This window comes from Cygnus olor, chromosome 12 (assembly GCF_009769625.2).
Source record: "Cygnus olor isolate bCygOlo1 chromosome 12, bCygOlo1.pri.v2, whole genome shotgun sequence".
NCBI lineage: Eukaryota > Metazoa > Chordata > Aves > Anseriformes > Anatidae > Cygnus > Cygnus olor.
This window is the reverse complement of record NC_049180.1, coordinates 12293699-12321511: the sequence shown is the minus strand read 5'-3', so window position 1 is coordinate 12321511 and position 27813 is coordinate 12293699. Positions and strand designations below refer to the sequence as shown.

The 27813-nt window shown below is 64.3% G+C and overlaps 1 protein-coding gene across 11 annotated transcripts; it reads right to left on the bottom strand.

The window, feature by feature from the left end:
• Positions 1-92: 92 nt before the first annotated feature.
• Positions 93-27813, bottom strand: RIPOR1 (RHO family interacting cell polarization regulator 1). Of its 11 annotated transcripts, XM_040571447.1 has the most exons (23): positions 20358-21102; positions 12125-12251; positions 9646-9795; positions 9190-9268; positions 8853-8876; positions 8507-8560; positions 8178-8330; positions 8031-8094; positions 7913-7956; positions 7602-7727; positions 7132-7280; positions 6774-6903; positions 5056-5877; positions 4712-4851; positions 4170-4344; positions 3872-4007; positions 3621-3782; positions 3374-3532; positions 2799-2995; positions 2633-2716; positions 2132-2222; positions 1825-1888; positions 983-1060 (listed from the first exon to the last, which is right to left on the bottom strand). In XM_040571447.1, the coding sequence occupies exons 1-22, from the start codon at positions 20434-20436 to the stop codon at positions 1866-1868; spliced, it is 3168 nt and encodes a 1055-aa protein (XP_040427381.1). In that variant the 5' UTR covers positions 20437-21102; the 3' UTR covers positions 983-1060; positions 1825-1865. The 11 variants fall into 11 exon arrangements, with proteins under 11 accessions (XP_040427374.1, XP_040427379.1, XP_040427380.1 ...); XM_040571440.1 differs by lacking the exons at positions 1825-1888; positions 20358-21102 and adding exons at positions 26505-26612; positions 27631-27813 and having other exon boundaries at positions 93-1060; positions 4712-5877; XM_040571445.1 differs by lacking the exon at positions 1825-1888 and having other exon boundaries at positions 93-1060.

Below are 27813 nucleotides of genomic sequence, written 5' to 3'. Positions count from 1 at the left end.
CCTCCCGGCCCGGCAGCCTGCTGCACCAACCGGTAGCTCGCACTGCCCCGTGGCATCGAGGCCGGAGAAACACCCACGCGGCGACACCAATGCTCATTAAAGGTTTGTTTTTATTTCTGGTTTAAAATCAAAATTAGTCATTCTCTGTAATTACATTATATATAGATTTATAGAGACATTATAGAAAAAGAATTTTTTGCTTTCGTTTTTCTGCAAAAATCTGTAAATAAAAAATAAAATAAAACCAAAAAAAAGGTGGCAGCTTCCGTCCGTCCGTCTGTCTGTCCCTCTGTCACTCCTCCTGCCCCTGCCCTCCACAGCGCTTCCCAGCAGGGCAGGAAGGGCTCTGGGCTGGGGCCGTTATCTCGCTACACTCCCTGCAGCCACCACTGGGGAGGGACAGGAGCACGTGGAGCTGGAAAGAAGAAACGCCAGCAGAATATATTAATATCTCATATTTCATTTTATTTAAGTCCTGGGGACTTCCAGGCGGCAAAGGGCAGCAGTCCCCACAGCCCAGGCGACTCCTGGAAAGAAACGGCGTCGTTTCCAAAGTGCAGGTCCTTCCGGGGAAGGGCACGTGCCCTCACGCGACAGGAAGGCAGGAGGCAGAGAAATCCAGTACGTCTCCCTGCCGCTCCGATCCCGGCGGTGGGGCAGGAAGGGCGGTTTTCCCCGTGTATTTTAAATAGCAATAGAAGGGTGGGACGTGCGGCGAGCTCCCCCCCTCCTCGCCTGGGGGTGCGTACGTGGCACCCCGCATGGCTAGTGTCTGGGGGCAGGGGAAGCGGTGCTCCGTAAGGCAGTGTGCGGCCGCGGCCAGCTGCCGGCGGGGGTAATACTGCGCTGTGCTGCCGCGAGCTGGGGGCTGCTGGCTCCTGGCTGGGCCCAGTCCGTGCAAGCCCAGGTAGCCCAGCGGTGCCTTTGCCCTCGAGGGATGGCGGGTGGCTTCGTGCGGCGTCTCAGAAAGCTGTACTGGCCATGCTGGCTGGCGCGAAGATCCTCGGGAGGCTGTCCAGGGTCTCCTCCAGCCGCCGGTGAGCTGATTTGCCATCTTCCCCTGCAAGCACATGCTGTGGTCAGTGAAGCAAAGCACACTGCAGAAGCTCTGGCCGTTGCCTGTCCCCATCTGCCCTCCCCAGCCTTTAAGGAAAACGTGCCTAATGCCCGGCAGAGCTGAGCCAGTGTGGTTCAGACAGAGCAGAGACCTTTCCTGTTCTCCTTAGCACACCCTTGGACAGGTCCCAGCCGGGATCAGGCTCTAAAAGCCCCCAGAGCTCCTGATTCAGATGCTGCAAGTCCTGTTCTTCAGCTGCCTGCCATGCCCGTGCCCACACAGGGCAGGGATCACCCGCAGCTCAGCTTCAAGAGCACTGGCTGCTGGCCCCACATGCTTGCGGACAGCCTGGCTCAGGCAAACTGGCCAGGACTCGGGGCTGTGCCAAACAGCATCCCAAACAGCTGTGCACATCTGCATGCACCCACATGGGGACCCCCGAGGGCTCGCCAGGATCCCCACATAAACACAGGGATGCACACGTCCACACCACAAGCTGGCTCAGGGATCTTTGCCTGGCAGCCCCGCACACAAATCTGCACACAGCGGCCATCCCCAGCAGGAGCTGGTGATGTGGACAATCTGCTGGGACACGGGACACAAGGCACCTACGTGTGCCGGCGGTGCCACGGGGATGGGCGCTACGAACAACCAAGACACACAGACTCCAAAACGTGACACGGCTGACAGGCTCTAAGACGGAGACATTCGTGAGCAAAGCGGCAGGAGCGGGGACTGGGGGACGAGGACGGCTCACGTGTCCCAACCTGTGCAGCAGCTGCCGCGACCTGGAGGCCTAGAAACCCACTCAGATGGTTCTCTCAGTGCCATCTAGCAAATAATAAATAACAACCACGCTTAGCACTGTGGCCGCAGGACTCCTGGCCCTCACTGCCCACCGCCAGCCTGCTCTCGCCCCGCAGAGCTTAGGGCACCATGAGCCAGAGCGTGGGGTAGGCAGGGACCAGTGCAGGTCACCCTCTCCCGCAGGCAGCGTGGGGCTTGGAGATGCCCCTTGGGGGCATGGAGGGAGCCGTGAGTGTGGAGGGAGCAGGGGTACCACAGGACACTCACCACACAGCATCAGGCTCTGCTTGGCTGCCTCCCGCACGGGCTCCTTGTCGGTTTGGCACAGGTAAACCAGCTGCTCAATGCTCTCCTTGGCCTGTAGGAGAGGGGCAAAGGGCTGAGCACTGCTGGCAGCACCATCCACGTAGACACAGACCAGAGGGGAAGGCAGCACAGGTTCCCAGGTGCCCATGGCAGGACCCAGGCTGGCAAGGCAAGTCCCCAAGTCCCCATGGAACTCTCCTTCCTCCAGCCCAGCCCTGGGAAGCAAAGTCCCTTGACTGTGCCCTTTCCCTTTTTCCCTTCCTGGTGCCCCTGCCTGGTTCTCTGGCAAGTTTTGGGCACCACCAGCCCATTTCTCCCAGGAGCCAGAGGGCGTGCAGAGACCACTGGGGCACTGCTGGGCTGCCCTGGGCACGTAGATTCCTCTTCATCCACCCCATGGCCAGCCCAGCCGTGAAAGCGAATGGCCCACGGGCTCTGCTGCTCCTCCCGACACCCCCTCACCTTGAGGCAGCCCAGCGCCGCGCACCCGGCCACGCGCGTCTGCACCTCCTCATCCTCCAGCTGGTCCAGGTAGCACACAAGGGCCTGGGGCAGAGCAAGGGGTCAGTGCCACCACGCAGGGCAGCGTCCCTGGAGCCCACCTCCTCCCCTCGCACCCGCGACGTACCCGCTGGCGGAAGCGGGGGTTTTCCGCCAGGCTGCGGAGCTGGGCCGACACGGCGCTCACCACCTTGCTGTTGCCCTCCACGAGGAGCAGGCTCAGCGCCTTCAGCCCTTCCTTCTTCAGGCGGCCCTCGGGCACACGCTTCAGCGCCCGAAGCACCACGTCCTGGTCGTCTGAGTTGAGGTTCTGCGCCAGCAGCACTGCGGGGACAGCCAGGTGAGCACTGCCAGCCCGCTCACCCCTGCCTCCTCCCCACGCAGCTGCATGCTCAGCCTGCACACACCAGGCACAGGGACCCCACACAGGGTGACTAGGGTCAGTGCCCAGCTGCTGGGGCACCAAGCCGCGATGCTGGGGACCTGCAAGGTCCAGAGGGTGCCCGGGAAGGCAGCATGGGAGGGGGCTGTGCACCAGTAATGGATCAGGTCTGCCCCAACAATGGGCGAGCCTCTGGGTGGTGGCCCGTGGCATGTGGAGGTGCTGCACACCCTACAGCATGGGTGCAACAGCCTCTGCCACCCCATACTCAGGGCTGGGAACCCCAAGCCAGGGTTTTGAGAGGGCAGGAGGGCACCCACCTTCCTCCGCCAGCTCCATCACGTAGGTGTCAAGCACCAGGGCACCAAGGGACTCAAAGTGGCTCCAGTACTGGAAGACGGTGACCTGCTCGCCTTGGGTGCCGCCGGGCCGCCGGGGCAGCCGCCGATTCAGCACATCCTCCACCAGCTTCACACACACTGTGGGACAGGGACAGGGTCAGGCTGTGCAGCAGTCGCAGGCACCTTGTTGGGCTGGCAGCTCCCTCCCCGAATCCCATGGGCTCACCTGCATCAGCCAGTCCTGGGTGCCGCTCGTTGATGGGTGCTGCATACTGGGCGCTGAGCACCTGCAGGAACCGCTCCACGGGGCAGGTGTAGACGTTGGGCAGCTCCACGCAGCGGTCCCAAAGGGGCAGCACCCCTTCCTTCCGCGTCGAGAACTGCACCACTGCGGGGACAGGCGCTGTCAAGCCTCCTCTGGTGGTGGGCTGGCACCTCCTGCCCGCGCAGCCCCGCGCAGCCCCGCGCCGCCTTTACCTCCGGCAGCAGAGCAGGCTGCTTCCAATCGCTCCTCCATCAGCTGGCACACGATCTCCAGCACCTGCGCCTCCCGCAGCAGCCTGTCCAGGGCGTACATCTCGTGGCACCGCAGGGGCCCAAAGGTGCCCAGCTTCTGCAAGGCACAGGCACACCAAGGACATTAGGGTCAGAGTGCAGCGCCCAGACCCCAGCACAGCGAGACGTCTCAAGGAGGTTTATCAGGGCCAGAAGCTTCAGGGAGCCATGGCCAACCCCAGGATGTATCCCAACACCGTGCCCCAGACCCTGTTCTCACCAGCAGCAGGCGGTTGCAGTTGTGGAGGTGAAGCACCAGGGCCTTATCCAGGAACTCGTTGCCAGTGCTCATGGGGTCAGCACTGCCTTCGGAGCCACTGCATGTCCCTGCGTCATCTGCTCCCACCTCACCAGCGCTGGGGGCCCTGCTCCCACGCCGGGCTCTGCTGGCCCTCCTGCAAACCAGGGAGACACCGAGCTGGGTCAGTGCAGGAAGCCTGGATCCAGCCCTTCCTCACCCACTGCTGTGGGGGCAACACTGGGCAGTTTCTGTAGGACCTACAGTATCACAGCTGCTCAGGACTGGACAAAGGAATCGGTCCCAGGAGCACACGGCACCCAGTGCCCATGGAGACACGGGTGGCTCTGTGCTCCCCAGCAGGGCCAGATCCTGCTACTTCACGAGCTGGGACTGTCCCCAGCTGAGATGGGGCCACCTAGATGTGCAGGGAGGCACCCTAACAGAACTGGGCACCCCCATCCCAGCTGCCCCAGGGCCACATCCTGCCCCAGGCCCCATTCTGCGAGCCCCCTGCTGCCCACCTCTCGTCATGGAGAGCATCCTCCTCGGAGCCCTCTGAGTCCTCCATGTCCGAGGTGTTGAGGAAGCTGAAGCTCTCCAGAGCGTGCTCCACTGTGAGGCTGATGCTTGAGGCCCGGCTGAGGAACACACCCTGCTTGTGCTGTGGAGGAAGGGATGGCATGGATGGGTCTTGGCACGGACAGGTCTTGGCAAGGCAGCCAAAGTGGCCCCACCACCCTTGTCCCTGGCCACTGCCATCAGGGATGGCCCCACCACCCTTGTCCCTGTTCACTGCCATCAGGGATGGCCCCACCATCCTTGCCCCTTGTCCCCAACTACTGTGTGGACTCCTGAGCCTCCTCACCAGCAGGATCTCTTCCAGGTGTTTGAGCTCCCGTTCCAGGGGCTGCAGCTCTGGGAACTGTCCCCGATAGTCATCCAGGGCTGAGGCCAGGAGGCTGATGGCCTCCTCCAGCCCTGAGTCCACGGCCTTCACCCGTGGTACTGCTGGGGGGCTGGCGGCCAAGTGTGGGGCGAGGACGGGCTCCTCTTCGGCGGGGGCCTGTGCCAGCACCGCGGCCGGCGCGGGGGCCTCGCTGCCGCAAACCTCCTGTGCCAGTGCCGGGCTGGGTGCCGAGCTTGCCACTGGCTCAGCCTCCATCTCACAAGTCTCAGCCCACGCCACCACAGCACGGGGCTTGGCCTCGGGGCCATTGTCCTGTTCTGCCCAGGCCTCTGGCACCGAGTTTGAGGCGCCAGGGAGGGAGTCCGCATCCGGCTCGCCCGCACTGGGGTCCTCTGGGCTGGGAGAGGGCTCCCACAGGCTCTCCACAGCCTTGGCCTCCATGCTCGCGTCCACACTGGCTTCACTGATGTGGCTGAGAGTCCGGGCGTAGGGCACGTGCCCGTTGGCCACCGGGTCCTTCTTGCGGCCGCCCTGCTCCTCCGGGTGCCCCGGCAGAGCCGGCCCGGCAGGGACGCTGCCGCTGGCCCCGGCCTCCTCCTGCTGCTGGGAGAAGGCGATCTCGATGGCGGGGGCCGAGGCCTGCACCTCGGGCTGCACGATGGGCTTGGCGGCGTGGCGGGCGCTGCCCGACAGCTGGGGGCTCGAGGAGTCGTCCGACGACTCGGAGGAGATGGACCAGGCTGTGCCGTTCTCCAGCTCCTCCTGGCGCCGCAGCATGTTCTGTGGAGGGGACGAGAGGGTGTCAGGAGGCACCAAGGCCGCGGCGACCCTCAGGGCTGGAAGGGGCACCCCTCGGCGCGCTGCTGCCCCTTCCAGCCGGCGGCACCCAGCATGGCGGGCACGACACCGGGAGGCCTCGGCTGCAAGGAGAGCGACAGCCCCGCCACCAGCCCGCAGGGGGCAGCACCGCCATCACACTGATGTCACGATGACGTCATGGTGACATCACGATGACGTCACGGAGATGTCAACAACGTCACGGCGGCTTCACAGCGACGTCACACCGGTGTCACCCCAGCGTCACACCAGCCAACGTCATGCCAGCACCACGCCAACCTCATGCCAGCGCCGTGCTGGCACCACGCCACGTTAGCGTCATGCCAGCGCCACCACGGCACAGCACACCACGGCCACCAGCAGGGACACGGCCAGGCCTTCTACTCACTGGTGAGTAGGAGACGAGGAGTGGCTACGCTACGGCAGGACGGCCACGCCACTGGGCTACGCTACAGGCCGGCTCCAGCCCTCGCACTTACGCGGCCCGGCCGCGGCCATCTCCTGAGCTCGACCGAGGAGACGTCGCCGCAGGAGCAGCTCCGAGACAGCTTCTCCAAAAGTGTCTCCCGAAAGATGTCCAACAAGGACCAGCCGTGCTTGTCGGCTGCCCGCGCCGGGCTCTTGGGCAGAGAGAAGAGGAGCTGTGAGGGTGGGAGGGCTGGTGCCGGGGGCTGTGGTCGGATGGATGGAGCAGAGCTCCAGGGCAGGTCTGCCCGCCCTTGTCCCCAAGCTGTGCCACCCATGGGGACTTCTCCTGACACGTGCAACTCAACGAAGCAGATCCCACCGCGGGCCACCTCGCCCCAGCCACAGGCAGCTCCGTGTGGCCCCACACTTACGTAGAAAGCCTGCTCCCGTAGGGACGGCGTGTCAGGCGGGCTCTGGTTGTAGGTGGAGAAGCGCTTGTTCACCGTGGAGGCCTTGTTGACACTGCTGGCTGCCGAGGGCTGGTCATCCTTGTCGAAGGGGCTGCGGAGGAGAGCAGGGAGGTGAGGGGAGCTTCCCAAGCCAGGAGGTCTCAACCCTGCTCTGCAGTGAGTGGGAGGGTGTTGGATAGCACACCAGGGTGCTCTTCGGTCCACTTATGGCTTTCCAGAATTGCAGCCAAGTTTTGGGATGGGTGAAAGCTCAAGGCAGGCCAGCACTGGGTCCCCAGCCCTGCCACATGCTACCAGCAAAGCCTGCCGGGGTACTCACTTCCAGGTCACCTCCAGGCTGAGTTTGAGGGTACCCAAGTCGTTGATATCCACAGCCACCACCTGGGGGAGAGCTGCAAAGAGGTCCTTGGTCTCACAGGACACGTTGCCCACCACCACATGGTTGGCCAGGCTCTTTAGCTCCGTCACCTGGAGAAGGAGGAGGAGGAGAGGATGAGACAAGCCCATTGGCAGCTGTGCACGCAGCACCCCTGATGCTGCCAGGATGCCACCACCACCAGACAGCATCTTCCATCCCCAGCAAGGGCTGGATTTGGGTGAGGTCCTGGTCCCCCACCAGGTCCCGGTGCTGCCTTGGTCACGTTCTCCTCCCACAGCCAGCACATGGCTCCTCACACGTGTCCTCACCACAGTCATCGCTGCTGTTTCCCTAACACGGCTCTGGCCAGGAAGGTGCCCCCTGGCCCACACCCTCCTGCCCCACTGCTGCCTCCCTGCAGGTCCCCATACCTTGATGGAGAGGAACTCGGTGATGAGAGGCAAGAAAACCATCTCCTCGCTGTCCCACACCTGCTTGCTGTTCACCTCGATGCGCCCACGCAGCTTCCACCGCTGCCGCCCGTACTTCATGAAGATCTGGGAAAGGAGCAGAGACATGGGGATGGGGGAGATGCTCTCTGCACATCCAGGGCCACCCACCACAGGTCCCCAGTGCGGCACCAGCACCCAGGACAAGGCCCACCCACAACCCCCAGGCACAGCGAGGACCACAGGGAGGGAGGAGACCAGATCCCCATCCGTAAGCCCAAAGCCCCACGAACCTCGTACTGGTCGCCAGCGCAGAGCCGGGCGAAACCTGCCAGCCCTGCAAGAGAAGGCAGAGGGGCGTCAGGACAAGATGTGCTTGTGTAGGGCCGGGGCTGGGGAGGGATGCCTTACCTTTCATCCGGACGTGGAACTCGCCCAGCTGGCTCTCCAGCTCGCTCTCCAGCAGGCACATGTTCTGGGGACAAGGGACAGAGCTCCCGTCACCCACAGTCCATGGTGTCAGCACCTTCCCAGCCCACCCAGTGCATGGTGCCTGACCTCCGTGTACTCCTTGTAGCCCTTGCTGGCCTCAGCGAGGCTCTCGCGTGCCTCTCGGCTGCCCGGTGAGCCCGTGCTGTAAGCCTTGACCATGTTGTGGGCCCCATCGCGGAGCCGCCGCTGGATGCAGTAGGCTTCGTAGAGCTCGTCGATCTGCAAGAACAGGCCAGAGGTGCAGTGAGGGGCAGGGGGACAAGCAGCAGGCAGCGACAGTGGCTTCTTGAGGAGGTCTCCCAGTGCCTGGGGCACCACAGGACAACCAGGCTCCCACGTCCCTGCGCCACACAGAGGCCAGAAGCCCAAAGCCCAACCCGCTCCCCAGCTCCTACCTTACTAGCATGAAATTCCAGGCGACGCAGGAAGCGCTCAATTGACTTCACTTGCTGGAAAAACAGAGGAGGTGGCGTGAGAGGCTCCCCCAGAGGAGCTGCAGGACAGGACACGGCCCTGCTCCATGCTTGTGCTGCAGCTAGGACATGTCCCAAGAAGAGGGCTAAAAGCCACCAGCAGTCTCTGTGTTGTCCCCTGCCACTCTGCCACAGAGCCCCAGTCCCAGCCACCCAGGGGAAGGAGGGCAGTAGAGGTAGAGCACAAGCAGGGAAGGGGCTGGCGGCGGCACATCCCTGGCACTGGGATGTGGGGAGGCAAGGGGGACGGGGCACCGCTCCCGCTTACCTTATCCAGATCGTAGAGGAAGCCCTGGAGGAGAGAGGAGAGGGATAAGATGCAGCACAAAGCCAGCTCTGCCCACCCAAGGAGCCCTGGCACATGGCGCACCCGTCACCCATAGCATGTCAGCATGGACATGCAGCACCCAGCCAGGGCTGGACAGTGCATGGCAGCAGGACAGGAGCCCCGTGCAGCCCGACACCAGAGCCCGGGCTGGCCCCTGATGTCCCCACAGAAGCAGGCTGTTCCCTGGGGCACAGCTGGACCAAGTCCCAGCCATGACCACAACCCAGGGTCTGCTCAAAGCATTGCTCCCCGTGAGACACTTCCCAGCATCACTCACCAGGCGTGAATTCCTCTTGGACTCGCGGATCTGGGTGCTGAGCTTCTCCAGTTCCAGCTGGTGTACCTCCAGGTAGGCTCTGGGGACACCAGCACCGCGGGGTCAGTCTGGAACCACGCCACCAGGCCCCACACTCCATTCCCCACCCCAGCAAGGGAGCCCGCGTGGGCTTCTGCGTGGGATGTGGCATGGGGCACTGCTGCAGCACTGGGCGCACCCCAGCTGGGGATGGTCTCGGGGAGGTGGTGCCACTGCGTCCCTCCTGCTGTGGGACCCTGGGACTCGCACTCCCATTCCCCACGCAATTCTTGTGCAGGAGCAGGACGTGCCCAGGAGAGCCGGCGTGACCCTGCTGGGTGGCTGCCACCCCCAACCCATGCCAAGCTGGCCACGGGGGGGCCCACGTGGGTGCTCCCTGACTCCAACCACCCAGCCGTGGGGGGCCCCAGCACTTACGTCAAGCCCTTCTTGAGCGCTTCGTACACCTCATCCAGGCGGTTGGGCTGAGGCACCTTGGGTGGTGGGGATTTGTGGGACATTGAGAACATCCTACTGACCCTGGAGCCAGTCTTGCGGGAGACGGTGGGCGTGAAGGGCGAGAGGTTCCTGGCGAGACAGGCAGGCAGAGCCGGCACAGTCAGGGTGAGCCCGCAGCGCCGGGGTCCCCCTGGGCACCCTCTGTCTCGCGACAGGGAGCTCCGGAAAGGAGGCCAGGTCCTGGGAGCTCCGTCCGGACCTGCCTGCCTCTCCCACGACTCGCTGGCAGCCAGTCTAACCGGCCAGCGGGGCCGGGCGAGACGGGGCTGTGCACGGCTGCGGGGCTGCCTGCCCCACGCACCCGCGCCCCTGCTGTCGTCCGCCCCGACGGCTCCCACCCCGCGCCCACACGTGGCAGCGGGCACTTTGCAGCATCCTCCTGCCTGCTGGAGGAAGCACCAGGGCCAAAAGGAGCGATGCAGATGTTTGGTGGGGTGCTCGGGCACCCCATGTGCAGGGACGAGAAGCACTTCATGCACCGGTGCTGCAGAGCGGCCAGCTGGGATGCACGGTCCACAGGCACCGAGGTCGGTCCTGTGCCTGCTCAGCCTCCCCATGAAGCCCCCTCCCGGGCAGTGCCAGACCTCACTGCCACAGCAGACAGGAGAGCGAGGAGGGAGAATGGCCCCTGGATGTATTTGGCCACCCCAAAGTGAACATGGAGGACAAGGAAACACCGGCTTAGCTCATGGTGGAGGACAACGGGGAGTTAACCCCATCTCAGAGGGGTTGGAGATGCTGGCCATGGGGATGCCTCTGTGGGGTCCCAGGCTCCTTTTAGGGAGAGCAAAGGCAAACTTGCACCTCCTGGATCCAAGCTGAGCTCCTGGAGTGGCCATGGGGGCATCTCCAGCCCTGGCCATCCCCCAGAGGGTGACCGTGCTCTGCTCCATCTCCAGCACCCCGGGTTGCCACTGTGGGGTTGCAGAGAGGGACCCCAGCCAGTGTCAGCATGGGAGCAACATGGGGACGAGGAGCCTGTCACCCCATCATCGGCACAGCAACACGGAGCAGGGACATCTCTCCTGCCACCCCAACACCGCCCTTCCTGCCTTGTGCAACAGTCGCTCCCCAGCCCCTCCAGCAATGCCAGGGCCGGATCTTCCCTTCCGCCCTCCAGCGCGGCTGTGCCACCAGCGCCGTCCCGGGCCGGACCTCCCATCCTGTGCGGCTCCTTGGAGGAGCGGCCAGAAAACTTCCCCGAAATATCAGTAGGGGAAAGTGAATGTCTTGGCCTCATCCCAAGCCAGCGCGATGGGCAAGTGCTTGTTTTCCATGGCCATCCCTCCTCATTCTCATCCTCTAGGGCCCTGGGCACCACGAGCATCTCCCCATCGCTTGCTTGCCACTCCAGCAGCCCCAGATCCAGAGACGTGTGCTGGTGGCCAGCAGCTGGAGCACCACAAAAAGGCTCAGAGGCTCCAGACAGGAGCAACCTGCAGAAGGGGAGCAGCTCCTCGGGACGAGAGCTGAGCAGGGCTGGAGGTCTGCTCCCAGGCATGGGGAAGCTCTGCCCAGCCCTGTGCCCACCCCGCTGCAGTCCCACAGCCTGGCAAGGCTCCTGGAGGTGCTGCTGGAGCCTGGCTTGCTCTCGGCACTGCTTTCCCCCGCCACCCAGCCGTCTGTCCTGGCTGGGAGGTGCTGGGTGCACTGGGAGGTAAGGAGCATGGAAATGGGATCAAAAGCATTAAAATGCCACAGCCCAAACCCACGGCATGCTTGTCCCAAGACGCACCCGCAGCTCCCTCCCCGTGAGGAGCTAGGAAAGGAGCAGAGGGTGCAGGGATGAGCAGCACCTGGGGTGGTTCCCCTTGATGTCAGGTTCAGCAAAGGGGGAGCCATACGATGGGCCCCATAAAATCGCCAGCAGTGGAGAGGTTAAGCAGGGACCTTCTGCTCGCCGCTCCTCTCAGCAGAACTCATGGGCAGTCAACAAAACCTTCCAGCAACAGGTTTACAATGACCCAGAGGAAGCCCTGACTCATGCCAGCACTCAAACAGAGAAACTCGCAGCCACAGGACGTCAAGGCGGTCGAGACACAAAGCTTCAAAACCACACAGGCTCCTTCACTGCAGTCATTAAACATGACGAGATGGTCACAGGGAAAACCTTAAGGACTTCCTGAGGACCATCGTGCTATGCCTGCCCCCGCCATGCTCCGGCAGCAGGGCCCTTCCTCCCGGCTGGAATGGGGACAGATGAGGGTTGGGGATGGACTCAGTGTCCCACCTGGCCTCAACACTCCCCGCAGCCCCCAGCGCGACATCCCCTGGTTACCACGAAGGTCCCTGCAGGAGATGCAGCAGGAAGGGGCAGCACCTCGGGTCCTGCCACCAGTGCTGTCCCCGTCCCTGTCCCCATCCCTCGCACCGAGCAGCACCAGCACCCCTCTCCTACCTGAAGGGCCGGTCCGCTGTCGAGTTCACTCCGGCGAACGACTGGCTCCTATTGATCTTGGCGACGAGGACTCGGCGCTGCGGGCGCGCAGACAGCGACATCGTTGAGTGTGACCTGGAGGGCCTCCCTGCGGGACACGAGATGGTAGGGTCACCAGCAGCAGTGCACACAGGCAGGGCTGCCACCGAGGCAGGGACAGCGGTGGCACCCACGCAGCAGGGTGGCTGCGGCACCTGGATATGTCCCCGTGTGGCCCCATGCAAGCCACGGGAAGAGGCTGATGCCCAGTGCCCAACATCATGGCCAGCCTCCTGAGCCCCAGTTCATCCCCAGATGTGTCCCTCTGTCCCCCAGCCACCCCCGGCCACCTCGCCACCGGGGCAGGAAGGGTGCGGGGCCGGACCCTGCTGCCCGGCCCTTTGCTGTCTCCATGCTCACTTCCTCTCGCTCCGGCGAGCAGGATGGAAACCCACGGACAACAAAGTGCTTTGGAAACTCCCCGGCCCTTTCCAGGAGCTCTGCAACGGGAAAGGAAAGGCAGAGCCATTCCCTGCCCCCCGGGACCCTGGGAAGTCCCCGCAGCCACCGCAGAAGCCCCAAAACTGCCTCCTGTCCCCAAGGCAATGCCAGCCGCGCGCCTCGGGCAGGACGAAGCAGATTTCTGAGTGCCGGGGCCTGGACCCCGCTGCCACCCTGCACCATGGAGAGCATCGCTGCGTCCCCGGCCACTGCCGGAGGTACACAGCCACAGACGGTCTGCGGCTCCTCCTGGCCCTGCAGCCTCAAGCAGAGGCCGGGGAGCCCGGTGTCACCAGCCTGGGCCTGGGGCACCTCCACGGCCAGGCAAAGCCTCCCCCGGTGCGGCAGAGCCCTGCAGCCCGGCCCCAACGTCCCCACGCACCCGCTCAGCCGCTGCAAAGCCATGCCCCAGCCTCCTCCAGCACCAGGGTGAGCCCAGGTGTCCCCAGCTCCCAGGGCCACTGGGCAGAGGCCAAAAGGAGCCAGCAGCTGCCACTGCTGATGGTCTCCCTGCGAGCGGAGCTGGGAAGCAGCAGGTCCACGTCCCCCCCTCGCTGCTCGGTCCAAGCCAAGCAGCTCTGTGGGTCCCACAGCCTCGGCGTTACCTTGGTGCCGGTCCCTCCAGTCGTCAGGACAACACTGTCCCAATTAAGCTCATTAGGAGGAGCTGTAATCCCTGCAGGGCCTGGGCAGATTACCCTCTGCAGGGCTGTTTAATCTGCTCCCCACTGAGTGAGCAAGGCCTGTGGCACTGGTGCTGCCCATATCACAACATGGGGGCATGGGGGGGGTTCTCAGGAGGGGCATCAGGCACCGGGGTGTGCGGGTACTGCATTGGGGGAAGGATGCTGGGGATGTCGCAGGGGGCAATGCCTTTCGGCAGCATAACTCCCCAGGACCGAGTGATGCCCGACCTCTCTTCCCAAATCCCTCAGAGAGGCTCAAGCAGCTGGGACATGCTCCTGGCTTCGAGCATCAGGACCAGGAGCGCTGCCACAAGCTGTGGCCACTGACAGCACCACATCCCTGTGCCCCAGCCCAGGGACCGGTGGCCTCATCCCATACCAAAGCGCTCCCCGCATTGCGACATCCCAGTGATTTCTCCCAGCACCTCCAGTACCTGCATCCCCACACGCGGTACCCCGCAGCCCATCCCCTGTGCCAGGAGGGGGATGCCCCACGAACCCCATCCTCCTGCTGACCACGGGGGATGCTCACGCCTGGCACAGGCAGGCATCGAGCTGGGCACGGTGGGGTCTGATCCTGGCACACTCCTCCCGCGGAACAGGGGAAGCCCCAGCGCGGTGCATTCCTGACATTACCGAGATAAGAGGTACCTGGTACCGGAGGCGCCAGCAGAGCCCGAGGCACGCTCGGAAGGGGCAGCTGGCCCCGGCATCTTGCCCATGGTGGTCTGGAGCCCCTCAGTGCAGGGAGGCCAGCGCTGGGGGGGCACTGACACACTCGTGTCCCCGCCACCAGCCGAGCCCGCTGCACGAGCCCTCTGAGAAAGAGCCCCAAAGATGAGCAGCCCCACGGAGCCTCGCGTCCCTGCCCCTGCCAGCCCCACAAAGCCCCCGCCCCCTGCCCCTAATTACAGCGCTAATGAAGCCGCCTTCTGACGAAGCTTTCCACCTCGCCGTGCCTCAGTCGCGGAGCACCCGCAGCTCTCCCCTGCCACGGTGCACAGTCCAGGAGCCTGGCCCGTCCGTCTGTCTGCCCGTCTGTCTGTCCCTGTCACTCCGTCCAGCCCTGCCCACGGAGGCAGCCGGGAGGGCAGAGGATCCAGGCGCTGCCAGCTGTGCCGACGGCGGCGGGGAGCGCCGGAGCCCTCCCCGTGGGCTCGCCAGCCCCTGTCCCGGTGCCTGGCGTTCTCCAGATGATTCGGACACCAAGAATGCTGCTACCAGCCTCCTCTCGCGCACGGAGGGGGCAGTCCAACCGGCTGGGTTGGTCCCAGCTGGTTTCTGTTTCTGACACTCAGACACCAGCCTCAGGTCGCTCTTTCGGGTTTATCAACACCATGGGAGCCTGAGACGCCCCAGGAACCCAAACCGGCTCCTTCCGAGCCCCCAGCCCCACCGCCACGTCCAGACACATCGCACCCAAGGGTGGCCAATGCGGCGCCCTCCGGCACCATGGCCCCCAGGGCTGGGACCCACAGCCAGGCTGTAGCACCAACAGGGTGCACCCACCCCCCCGGGCACCGTGGGGCACCCCAGCAAGGGCACCTTTGGGCGAGCTCGCCCTTGCTAGGAGGGTGCACCGCAGGGAAAACCTTTGGAGCCTGCAAACGCGGGCGTTTGGCGCCGTTCCCTCCACTCCAGCCACTGCGCCCTTGTTTGCACAGCTGCGTCCCTGCTGCCTTAACCCGCACGCACGCCCCGGCCCCCCGCCAGCCCCTTTCCGGCCCGGGACAGCGTTTGGCCATGCTCTGCCTCCTCCTTCCCGCCCCAGCTCGGAGGATGGGAGCATCCGGGGATCAGCAGAGGGCCTGGGAGCCACCTCTTCTCTGACCTCCTCCGCGCTCTGCCTCTCCCGGGCCCCTTCCCCGCCTGCCCCCAGCCCAGCCCGTGGCACGCTGAGGGGGGGCATCAGCTTTGGGAGCAGGATGAGTCAGAAACCGTGAGCGGCACCATAGCCCCCCGTGACTCAGCCAGGAGAGAAACTCCCGGTGCTACGGGTCACGGCCCCCGCCGGAGCCACAGACCCCGCTGGCACCCGCAGAGCCCTGAGCGCAGTGTCGGCGTCCGCCCCCGCCGGCCGGCTCCTTGAGCGGGAGGGAGGCAGGAAAGGGAAGGAGCTGCGAATGGGAAGAATTGGAGGAAGTGCTTATTTACCCCTCGGAGTGTCCCCAAGGAAGGGCAGGGCAGGGCTCACAACGGGGGGGACACAGTGACAGCGCACCCCGCTGCCCATCCCGGGGCACCCATAGGCTCCCCGAGGGGGATGGAAGCCCCAAAGTGGTACCCAGGGGGTGTCCCCACCGCAGTGCCGAAGCACAATGTGGTTCCTAGGATATCTGAGCTGTGGCCCCGGACCACCCACTGAAGGTGGCTGCACCCAGCAGGCTGGATCCCCTGCAGATGGACAGGTCCCCACCAGCAAGGGCGCAGACCAAGCGCCCAGCAGGATCCCCATCCCTTTGGAGGCGGAGGGGCTGCAGATCACCTCCATGCCCCCCAGATGGGAACGTGGCCCATCCATGGGGCACCAGCCCCTGCTCCTGCTCTGGGGCGGGCTGCGAGCCTTCTCAGAGGCACTGAGCAGAGCTCACAGGGCTCTGCTTCATGAGTGCCTCTGGAAGGATCCTGGTGGGGTTGGCAGAACCTTGCGAAGGTCCCAAATGCCTCCTTCACCCCAACCTGGTCTTCTCCAGGGTGCCGTGTTGGGCACCAGCAGCTCCCCCCCAAATCCTGCCAGGGGAACGTGGTCCCTGTGTAGGGAAGGAGCCCCAGGACCCCCCCACAGGGGGGTTGGCAGGCGGCGGGTCCTAGACCACCACACACCTATCGCGACACCACATGTTGTGACAGCCGCCCCTCAGGTCACAGACACCCATCCCTGGTACCCCAGCAGGGACAGCTCTCCTCCCCGGGGCAAGGGTGCAGTCCCTCTCCCAGGAAAAGCCCCCAAAAGACCAGCCACATCGCCCTGCAAACCTCAGGGCCCCCCTGTCTCGCCACCCCCCCAGGTTACCAGGGTCTGCTGAGCGGTGGGGACGCGCGAGCTCCCGAGCACCACATCTGCTGCACATCAGCGCTGAGCTCTCTGCGGGGCCACTGCTTCGGCCAGGGCTATGGGGAACAGAGCCAGCGCCCCCACAGCCCCACATCTCCCCATGGCACAGAGCACCTTACCCCCAGCCTCCCCTGCCCAGAAAGACACACACAACCCAAGCCCCAATCCATGTCCCCCTCGCCCCGCTCCGGCCACGTTTCGGTGTCTGGGAGGCTCCCAGCTCCCCAGGTGATTTTAGAGCTGGGTGAAAGCTCAGCGAAGCCCTCGGCGGGCGCTCGGTACCTTTCTGCTTGCCGTTCATGGCGGGATGCGGCGGCACGTCCCCGTCCGGCGGGGAACGGCGTGCGGGGCGCTGCGGGCGGCGGTGTCGGGCTGGCTCTCATGCCGCTGGGGTGCACGGGGCCGCAGGGAGGGCTGCCCCGGGCGGCTGTCCCCTCCCACGCTTCCCCTGCCCACGGGCTGACATCACGGCCCTGCCGCGGCCCCCGGCCGTGACTCAAGGTCCGGGGAAGGGAGGACGTCCGTCTGTCCGTCCGTCCATCCCCTCCGCAGGGAAGGGGCCCCTTTGATAAGCCCAGCACAAGCAGGCAGTGCTCACGTCGCTGCTGCTCTCTTCTGGATGGCTGTTCTGTTTGTTTTGTTTTGTTTTGTTCAATTTTGAAGCCCGCCTTGGCTTTGCTGCGGGTGTCCCACAGCATGCCCGCTGTGCACCTTATGTGGCCACCAGACGCAGCAGCTGCCAGGGGAAAAGATTTCCTGGCCGACTTTCCTAGCCTGTGTCTCGCAGCAGCTGGCTTCAGCAAGGACCTCCTTGCAGGGCTCTGGAAAGATGCTGGGTGCAATTCCCATGTGGGGACCAAAGGGCATGGCTGTGGTACCTGTAACGACGTGGGGTTTCTCCCCAGCCTCTTCACCCCGCATAGGAATTCAGCACTAAAATCAGCAGGGCATGAACGGTGAGCCAGAACAGGCTACATTCCCACGGGTTTCCGGATCCCAAGGGGCAGGAGAGGTGCAAGGACAGGGAAAAGTCCTTTGTGGAGCAGTGCTGAGCCTAAGGGCAAGAAGAACCCGAGTCTCTGTCCCTGGAGAGCAGCAGAGCTGCCCAGCGTGGCACATCCTACAGCAAGGGGACCCTGCAGCCTGTCCATGGCACAGATGTGACCCACTTTGGGGCCACAGGTCCCTGCCTGGGTCCTGGCCTTTGTCTGACCATAGCCCCAGCTCCAAAGGAGGAGGCTGGAGCAGCCCGGCCCCATCCCGGCTGGAAAAGGCTGCCGTCACCACGGCAGGAAGAGACGCCTCCCTCCCCGGCTCCCTTCCTGTTTGCTGCTGCTTTTAGAGGGAGGTCAGGCAAGGTTCAGGATGAAATGCATCAGGGGAGAATCTTTACGGGGTGCTTACAGCGCTGGGGTGCTATTGGTGCACCCTGCCACCCTAGTGCCACATGGAGTTGCGGGGAGGAGGCATCTGGGGGCATTTCCCCCAGCAGCAGCCAGCAGCCTGCAGAAAACATCCTGGTGCTTGCTGCAGAGGAAGGCCTCCACGCCAGGGAGCTGGCAACAGAAGTGTCTTGTCACCCGCCTGCCCGCAGCCTCCGCTCCAGTGACACAGGCACGGAGCAGAGCCAGCCACCCGCACAGCCCCGAGGCGTGGTGAGATCCCCTATCTCCCTCGGCCCTGCAGACCCCCTGAGCAGGATGCACCAGGAGGTGAAACAGCATCCTTCACCCTGACAGAGCTAGCTACGGAGCTCCCGGCCCCGGGGCCAGGGAGGCTGCTGAGCTGCGGAGGCTGCCGCACAAGCGAGGCCGACCTCCTGCACGGCCTCACCGTGCCGGCGCTGCTGGCAGCCGCATGGGGCTGGTGCCCGGCACACGCCCAGGCAGCGCGCCCGCAGCCCTGGCCCATGCCAGCTCGTTTGTCCTCATTAAAGCTTAACGCGGACTCTCTGCGGAAGCTGCCGGTGGGCGGCCGGTAACGCAGGCAGTGAAGGCACAGCACTGCCATCAGCATCACCCGCTGGGAGACCACCAAAAGACCCACGGGACGTGGGTACGGCACTGCACACAGACGTTTTCCATGGGATGTCCCCTCTGTCTGCTCCTCTCCTGGGCCTGGAGAGCTGCCCCGAGCCTCCCCCATCCCAAACAAGGCATCTACAAACACAAGGTGCAGGGATCGAGATGGGAGATCCCCTGGATCAGGCCACGGCAAGAGCCACAGGCAAAGTTATTTTGCTCAGTTCTTCCTTAAAACGTCAAACCCTCAAGGGTGCAGAGGCATCCAGACGCAATGTTAATTCCCAGCAGAGCCCCCCAGCAGCATCCCAACCAGCCCGCGGTGGAGACATGGCCACAGCCTCGGTCCTGGCAGGCAAAGAAAGCCCAAGACGCTGTGGGAGGATGCCTGCCCTTCCACGGGGAGCAGGACGAGGTTCCCAGAGCCCTGCTGCCCGGCTGCACCAAACACGGGGACATCCCTGGCTGCTCCCTGCTGCCCCCAGCACCACCGCAGCGTGTTACAGAGGAGCCAGCTCCAAGGCCACCTGCCCAAGAAGCAGGGTCCCCCGGTGGCACCAGCACCAATTAGACAAAGGCCAAGGTGATGGAGGAGCTATTTCAGGCCCTTCCTGGGGACAGCACGGGCATGGCAAGGGGCCAGGACAGGAGCTGCTGCCACCCAAAAGAGGATGGGGGGAGAAGAGCTGGTGCACATGGGGGAGACCTGGGAGGGGGCAGGAGGTGACAATGCTGGTGACAAAATCAGCTCCGGTGGGTTGGGCACAGCAGGCTGGAGTCCTCTCCGTCACTTCCTCGCGCCTTCCCCATGCAGGGCAGAAATAGCACAGATATAAACGGCAGCCCTATAAATAGCCCCAAAGCACAAGCCGGGGAGATGGGCGGTGGGAGCAGCCCTGCAGCGGCCTCCGCCCACACAAAGCTGGGGCTCCACAGTTCCATGTCCCCTGGGGACGGCAGGGACAGCTGCCCTGCCCTTACTGCGTCTCTGGGACCCCAAAACCTGGTTCTCCAGGCTAGAGCCACTGCGGGGCATGGCAGCGTGCCCGTCACAGCCTCCACCACCAGGGCTGGAGCCCGACACAAGGGCATTTTGGGGGGCACCCAGCCCCAGGTCCCTCCAGGCACCCCATCGGGATGTCCCCCTCGGGAGCACCACAAGGAGACAGCCCAGAGCCACGCGTCACCTCCCGCAGGTCCCCACGCCCCTGCTCGGCTCCGCTGTGGGGACAGCATGGAGCACCCCAGCTCCCACCCCACTGAGCTGTCCCCTGCACCGGGAACATGGCAAAGCCTCAGGGACCTCCACCAGCCACCACGGCCGGGAGTAAGGGGTGGTGGGACACGCCAGGTCCCCTTGATGGCCACAGGGGTGCTGTGGCCGGATCCATATGGGGCCAGGGCACAGCCGAGCCCTGTGTCACAGCAGGGAAGGGGTTAACGGCGCGTGGCTTCCCAAAGGATTTCTTGGCAGGGCCGGGAGATAGGAGGATGGGGCCCACAACAAAGCCAGATCTGTCTCATTAATTCCTCCGAGCATTCCTCCCTCCATTGCCCGGCCCGCAGCGAGGAGGAGGAGGCAGCCCCCAGCCATGGCCGGCACCCGGCGCCCCGGGGCCCTGCACCGGGCGCTGCCGCAGCCCCGTCACCTCCCGTCCCCCATGGGGCAGGACGGGACCTCCGCCCCTCTGCCCCAGACCCCCGCCCCGACGTGGGCAGCCGGTGTCACCGGTGTCACCGCCGTCCCCGCATCCCCGCGTCCCCGAGGCGCTCGGCCCACGCGCCCGGTGGTGGTGGGGCCCCCAGCCCACGCTCGGTGCCTCCGTCCAGACCCGAGGACGGAGCAGCCGAGCCCTGTCCTTGTCCCCACCCGAGCAGGGACAAGCTGACGGCGCGCCCCCGCCACGGAGCCCCCCGCCACGGGGCCGGGTGTCGGGGCCGGTGGCACTCACATGTCCCAGGAGAGGCAGGGGACGGCGCGGGTGGCGAGAGCAGGCCTGGCTGGGTGCATCGCCTTTGTTCCTCTCCCATGGACGGGGAGCAGGCAGGGAAGGCTCACAGGCGCTTGGCAGCGCCCACCCCGGCCACTCTCCATGGAAACGCGAGAGCCATGTGATTTCGGCAGGAAACCACGGCACGGCCGGCGCCAATGGCGGATCCACCGAGCGCCTCCCCCGCCGGCCCTCCCCGAGGAGCCGCCGCTGCCAGCGCCACCGGTGACACTGCCACCGGTGACACCGCCACCGCCGCCACTGCGACCGCGACCAGCACCGCCAGCAGGGTGAGGACGAGCGTCCCCACGGACCATGATGGGCCCCCACCAGCCCGTGCCCACCGAGGAGCCTGGGGCCAGCCCGCACGGCGCTGGCGTTGGTGGCCCTGCGTGCTGCTGCTGGCCGGGGACGCGTGCTGCTGCTGGCACCCGTGCCCGCACCCGGTGTGTCCTCACCAGGAGAGCAAGTGGATGGAGCCCCCTGCCACGGTCGGGCCACCACGGCCCCCCAAGGTGCAGCTCCAAGCACATTATGCAGCGTGCAGGCCGAGGGGAAAGTACCTCTGGGAGGGGAAGGGATGTGACCGAGGCTGCACGGTCAGTCGGTGGCAGAGACCCAAGCATCGCTGAGCCCAGCTCTGCTGCCACCCGGGGATCTCGCCGCCTTCCTGCCCACCCCCAGCGAGCAAGAGCCACGCACAGACCACGACCTCCCCTCTGCTGAACAGCAATCCCGTTCTGCCAGGGGACAGCACAGGCACAGACCCACAGCCTTCCTCTCCACCGGCCTCCAGCCTCCGCAGGGCAGGAGCCTCCCAGCACCCTGATGAAGGCAGCCCCGCCGTGGGTTCACTTCGCCATCCTGATGGATGCTGCGGGCCATACCCTGCGCTCCGTGTTGTGCCCTAGAGCGCACCCTTGCCTGGCAGCCCTAAACGCCACTGCCATCTCCACAGAGCCCTGCGTGGTGGGGAGGGAGGAGGCCACGCTGCCCCACCACGAGGAACATCTGCAGGGCGAATGCGTCCCACTCCTCCCCTGTCTCCCAAGCCCATCGCTCTCTGCTTGTCCTAGATCATACCAAACCGACCCAGTTTTAAGTGGGACTGATGCCTTTTGGGCCCCAGCGAGACATCCGTGGAGCAAGGACAAGACAGCACAGTGCTCCAGCGAGCCCTGCAATGCAAAAGCGCTAATTAGATCATTGCCACATCTCGGAGCTCAGCAGAGCAGGGCGATATCTGTGACAAGGAAACCGCTGCGCCACCACCGCTCTCGTGGGGGCCACCGAGGAGCGGAGCAGTGCCGCAGAGCAGAGACGTGGAGCCCGGGGGGCTCTGCTGGGGACAGCCTGTGGGAAGCCAGGTGTCCTAGCTCTCAAGGCTGGCCTGGTTGTGTGGAAGGAGCGGCGGAGAAAATGTGGCAGAGAGGACAGCGGGACCCTTGGATAGCAGGGAAAAGCCAAACCAAAGGGCTGCTGCAGGTAGGCATGGAGAGAACTGAATGGAAGCATGGGGATCGATCAACCCACCTGAAAGCTCCGGTGCCACGCAGTGTCCGTCCCACCAGGACGGCCCAACACATGCCTGGCACACTGAGCACCTTCTCGCCAGCTGTGACAGCATCTGGGATGGGTCACGTCCTGCGTGGATTCCACCCACACTTTGTGGATGGTGTCGCTGCCTTGCCCACCTCCAAAAGCTCTCCAAGGGTAGCCACGTGCTTGGAGGAAGGCAGAAAACTGCTGTCCCCTTCTGACACTGCTCAGAGGGATGCGTGGATGCTCAGAGGGATGTGAGGACCTTCAAAGTGCAAGCACAGGTGCCCTGCTAAGCTCAGACCTGCCCCTGGCAGACACTCTGCTGGCCTCCCTGCTGGGGTCTTCACCAAAAAAAAAAACATGGAGGGGAAGAAGACCCTGCAGAATACCTGGAGGATGCTCTCAGCACACATGGGTCATCCTCAGAGTGCTCCCAGTCCCAGCAGTGCCAGCACCAGGTCAGCACTTTGGCCCATGGATTTCCAGGCTCGCTGCGAACTCAGGCAGCTGCCACCACCCTGGCGAGGCAGCTGTGAATTTGGTCTGCAACTGCACCCCGCAGCTGCTCTGCATGGCACGTCCAGTTGTCTCTGCAGGTCAGCAGCTGGCTCAGAGGGCTGGCCAACACAGCACAGCTCACCCCAACATGAGACTGCCAGGCTGGTGTCACCCACACCCTGACAGCAAGAGGTGGCCCTGTCTCAGCAGGGGGTTAGACCCGGTGGCCTCTGGAGGTCCTGGTCAACCTCAACCATCCTGCGATGCCGAGAAGGTGGCTCTCCAGAAGCTGAGAGACAGAACAAGGGGCAGTGATTTTAAACAGCTCCTCAGCCTCCACCTGCCTGCCCAGCCAGACCGGGTCCCCGGAGCTCAGCCCTCCCTCTGCCAAGGCTCTGCCTGGCCCACGGGCTCTGCGGGGTCACCAGGAGTTTGCTCGACATGGTTGAACTTTGCCAGCAAAAGCCTGCCACCTGAGTGCTCTCAGCCATCTGGCTGCTCCCCAAAGCACCAGCCCTGGCTTTAAGGAGGCTCAGCACCCACCAGCCAGCAGCGAGCCCTCCGAGCCGCATCCATGGCACGGACAAATACGTGGAGGCTTTCTTCCCCCCAAATCACTCTTCTCACTAGAGGCTGGGCCTCAAGCCACGTCCTCCTCTCCCCTCTCTCCAGAGGGCACGAGGCCAGGGCTTGGCTCCATGCCTCCCTCCACGTACGCCCCGGAGCAGCTGCATGCTCTGCATTCTTGCTCTGCGCTGGAGCGGTGCAGGAGGGAGCCTCCAGCGTCCGAAGCCTCATGTCCAGCTGCTTGTACAGTGCAGCCACGGTTCGCCTCGGCCATGCCCCAGTGCAAGGTGCCTCGTCCACGAGCCCCACTCTCCGAGCTGAGCCAGCACCGCTGCAGGCTCCTGGCTCCTCCGCGTGCGTGGTGGAGGAGCGTGACCTGGGAAGGAGTTAACGGAGGCAGGACGGCGCTGGGGCAGTGTGAGCAACCAGCTCCGCAGCCCCAGCTGACTCACAGCTGGCCGCGCTCCTCTGAGCCCTGCTGGAAATGTGGCCAGCTCGGCCAGACTGTGCTGGGCAAGCTGGCACCCAAGGCAGGGCCCCGCAGCAAAACCAGAAAACCCAGAGCTGGCAGATCTGCAGCAGATCCACCCCAGGAGGACAGCAAGCAACATCTCCAGCGCTGGCCCCACTGGAGGGGACAGGCACAGAGCTGACCAGACGCCAGGTCCACGATGTCTCCCACACGCAGGCAGCCATCCCCACCTCAGCGCGCCGTAGGAAACATCTCACGCCCTGGCGTAATCACTCCGAAAGTATTTGTGATTCAGAGGATTCCTGCAGCCCCTGAGGGCCTGTCCCGCACCGAGCAGGAAGGCTGAGGTCATGCACAAGACCGGCACGCGGCTCGGCAGGGCGCTGGCACGGCCAGGCAGCGGAGCAGCGCACTCTCCTGCAAGCCCCGGCACTCGGCATCACACCGGGCCCAGCTCTGGGTCACTGAGAGCCCAGGCACAGCTCAGGGAGCCCCACTTTGGTCTCCCAGAGCGGCCGGAGATATGTGAAAGCACCCCCAGCAGCAACCCCCAGCCTTCAGCAAATAATCCCTGCCCTCCAAATAAAATAACAAAGAAAGCACTGGGACATGGGTTAAGGAAATGAGAACGGATGAGCAAGCTGCAGGGCAATAGGAAGCGGCTGTAACCATCTCCTGTCCCTGCCGGACTGCGGCTCCAGCAGCCTGGATCATGCAGCAAGGCACATAAACACCCGATTTTTTGTGTTCTTGATGTGAGTGAGAGCATGTCATGAAGCAAGGAGGCTTCTGAGTGATCCCAGCACGCGGCAGGGACAGGCATCGGGCTACCCTCAGCTTCATGGCTGCTTCCAGGCTCATGCCAGCCCTGGGGACACACGGATGCAAGGAGCCTGGTGAAGGCAGCCGTGTCTCACACAGCCACAGCTGCCTGGTACAAAAGTTTCTTGGAAAAAGCACACGAGCCACTGCGGTAGTGGCCAGGGCTGGCCCACATCTCCTACGGGAATGATCCCATCAAGTTAGCAATGGGTGTGCATGTCCAGCTGGAGCATGACAATGTCCTGCATGTTCCATCGCCACCTATCACCCCTGCTCTCCCCTGCCTACATCCCCCTCTGGGCACCGCTGGACTCAGACACACCCCCAGCACCTCTCCAACCCTAATCCCTGAGGACAACTCGAGTTGGAAGGCACCTCCTGCTCAGGGCAGTCTGAGGCCAGGCCAGGTTGCTCTGAGCTTTGTCCAGTCTTGAAAACCTCCAGCGCTGGAAACCACCCAAACTTCTGGGCAATTCTGCCCCATTGCTTGACTGTCCTCATGGTGGAGCAGCGGCAGCGCGGGGACACGTGCTGCTAGCACGGACCCTGCCCTCCCACCGCAGCCGACGCTCCCCTGCGCCCCGGGGGCTCCCTGGCTCCCTGCAGGTCCAGGGGCCTCACACGCCTGCGACACACGTGTCAGTGCCACCAGGTCCTGGCTCCTTTATCTGTCACACGCTCGGCATGCCGCAGCCAGCTGGCTGTTGGCACGTGCTGCCTCTCATCGTCCTGCCGGGGACGACTCTGCGTTGGGGCCGGCGTCACCCTGCCAGCGGTGGGCGCGGGCTGGGGACCTGGCACCTCGCTTGGGTTGCACGGGGTCTCGGCTCCCCGCCCGGCTTGGAGACATCTGCAGCAGCACAGAAGGTGCAGGAGCTCTGCAGGAAACCCCCCCAGCTCCGTTTCCTTCCCCTCCACCCCGCGCACACGTCACTGCTGAGCACCAAGGGGCCGGCCCCCAGCAAGCCCCAGCTCGAGCCCCCAAAAACACCAACTTGGGAGCTGCTCGGCCCCTGCCAGGCCCCAGCAAAGGACACCTCTGGATCCGGGACCAGCCCTCCCAGTTGCATGCTGAGCAAGGACACACTGCTCCTGCCCTTCCAATGCCCCCGGCTTTTGCTTTTTTGTTTCTGTTTCCCCACGCACCCCAGAGCCAGGAGAGCTCTCCTGCTCATGGAGAGGCCGTCTTCCTTGCTCTCGGCCCTCGCAGGGTGGGAGGAGAAGCCTCCAAGCACCTTCTCAGATCCCCCCATCCATGCCCCCCTCGCTGTGCCTGGGGCTGGGAGCGTGGTGGCTCCAAGCGAGCACAAGAAGAGAATCGGAGCCGCTGGGAACAAGCGATGTTCCCTGATGGTATGCAGCCCTGACAGCGCTGGCTCTGCTTTAAAGAGTAACTTTATCCTGTAATAACAAACAGGAGAAGCCAAGCTCCTCCCCAGCGCCACTTCCCTGGCTCCAAGGAGGGGGACACTGGAGAGAAAGACAACTTGAGCTGCCAAAAGGCGGTGCTGGTGGGGATGAAAACCCAGTCCAGGGGCAGGGAGGCAACATGAGAACATCACCGGCATGGATGTCCCTGTGCCAGCAGGGCCAACCCATGGGGCACTTTGTGGGGTGGAAGGGAAGGGCACAGGGTGGGAGATGCTGATGGAGGTGAGGGGGCAGCAGGAGATGCTGGGGCTGGTGACACCAACCCTGGAGCTTCCTGTCTCCCTGGCCATTCTGTTCCATGTCTCCAGCAAAGGCTGCAACAGAAACCATGGGATGGGCACCCACTGGTCTCCGGGGACATCCCTGAAGTCCCTGCGCCAGTCCCCGTCCCCTGGGTTTGCAGAGGGGTCGCCCTGATGTGTTTGGGCGGTGACGTGCAGGGGACCGGGGGCGGCAGCAACGATTCCTCCAGCAAACCACCTCCTGCCCGGGGCTGAGCATGGCGTTGCCCCAGCCCTGGACAGTCAAACCCCATCCGCTGTCCCCAGGGCCCCCAGCACATGGAAGATCCAAACAGTGATTGTGCCCCAACAGGACCCTGCCCAACTTCCCCAGACCTTTCCTGCACTACATGTCCATCCTGCACCCTGCACACCCCAAAGGTCCCACCCTGCCCAGCACCCCAGGGTGCTGTCTGGGCCCTGCAGCCCTCTTGCTTTGGCTTGATGTGCTGTCCCCGTGGTGTCCCCGGGGCCGCTGGTGGCTGGGTGACGTACCTCGGCTCCTGCCTGGCCCCGTGGGCACCAGCGCTCAGCACAGCACTGGAGGACGCAGCTGCAGCATGGAGGGTTAGGCTGTGCTGGTAGGAGACTGAGGTCCTCTCCCTGCCAGACAAGAAGATGGGGAGGGGGACAATTTGGCAGAGTTCAGTTGCAGGAGAACAAGGTAATCTGGAGAATGCTGAAATGACTGAATTTTGCTTATCCGAGGATCCACGAGCAGAAAAAAGTCTCCTCCAGAGCCCCTGCGGCTCAGCTCTGTCCTGGCTCTTTAAATGGAGCTGGAGAAATGTTGTGATTCTGTTCCCCGCGAGGGATTTCCTCCGCAGTGCTCACCAGGTGCTTGAGCTACATCTGTGCAAAGCCGGGTGCAGGAAGCATCACGCGGCTGCCCCACGGTGCCTCCCCAGGAGGCTTCCAAAGGAAGCGCCGGGCAGGATCCGACCAGCTCAGGGCGGGGAGAGACAATGGGGAGGGAACCACAGACAGCTAAGCCCTTCAGGACCTTCCCTCAATGCCAGTCAGCATCCTCCTGTGGTGGGGGCAGCCGTGGAGCTGTGCCAGGAAGGAGTCCTCCCTTGGGACGCAGCGTGGCCAGGGGAGATGCTGGTCCCCAAGCAGGCAAAGCCAGCGGCGAGCTCCTGGCACCGTCCTCGAGCCACCATGGAGCCTCCAGCCCCTGGCCAAAGGGACAGAGGGCAGCAGGGCAGGCAGCAGCGGGTTAAGCACAAGGTGGGGATGGGCGAGCTGCTTCCTCCCAGCTAACGATAATAATACGGCGAGAGGAGGGCAACGCTGGTGGGCCTGCAGGGCCAGATAGCGGCCGGCAGCCCCGGCCCCGCGGCTGCAGTGGTGTGGGAGGAAGCCTGGGCGCATTATCTGCTGGCACCACTCGGCTTCCTCGGGATGTGCTTCCTGCCAAGCTGCATTCCTCCTGCACCCAGCACCCTCCCCTGCTCGTCCTGGCACCCCCCCACTAGCTGCAGGTCCCCAGGTGATCCCCAGCCCTCCCAGCTGGGGACGGTCACTGGGGCTCTGAGCCTTGGGACTGCAGCGCCGTGGGATGTCCCCACTGCGACCGTCCTGCTGCCCCGTCCCTCCATGCCATGGGCAGTGCCCGCACCTTGGCAGGGTGAAGAGCTCTTTGGGCTGGAAGGAGATGCAGACTCACTCCGACAGGATCTCCAGGTCCTGGCTGAGGTCCATGCAGCTCTGGCTGCTTCTGCTCCTGGTCCTCCCCCCACCGGCGAAGGTCTGGAGCTGCTGAGACAGGCTGTGCTGGCTGTCCCAGCACTGGTGTCCCGGT

Bases quoted from the DNA above. Each gene is read 5' to 3' on its own strand.
- RIPOR1 (XM_040571436.1), bottom strand. From the start codon at position 20,436: ATGGGAGAGGAACAAAGGCGATGCACCCAGCCAGGCCTGCTCTCGCCA. The intron at 7,281-7,601 runs GTATGGGGACCT...CTCCTTCTCCAG, and splicing joins CCGAGTTCCTCTCCATCAAG to GTGACGGAGCTAAAGAGCCT. The intron at 6,904-7,131 runs GTGAGTACCCCG...TCTCCTCCGCAG, and splicing joins AGCCTGGAGGTGACCTGGAA to CCCCTTCGACAAGGATGACC.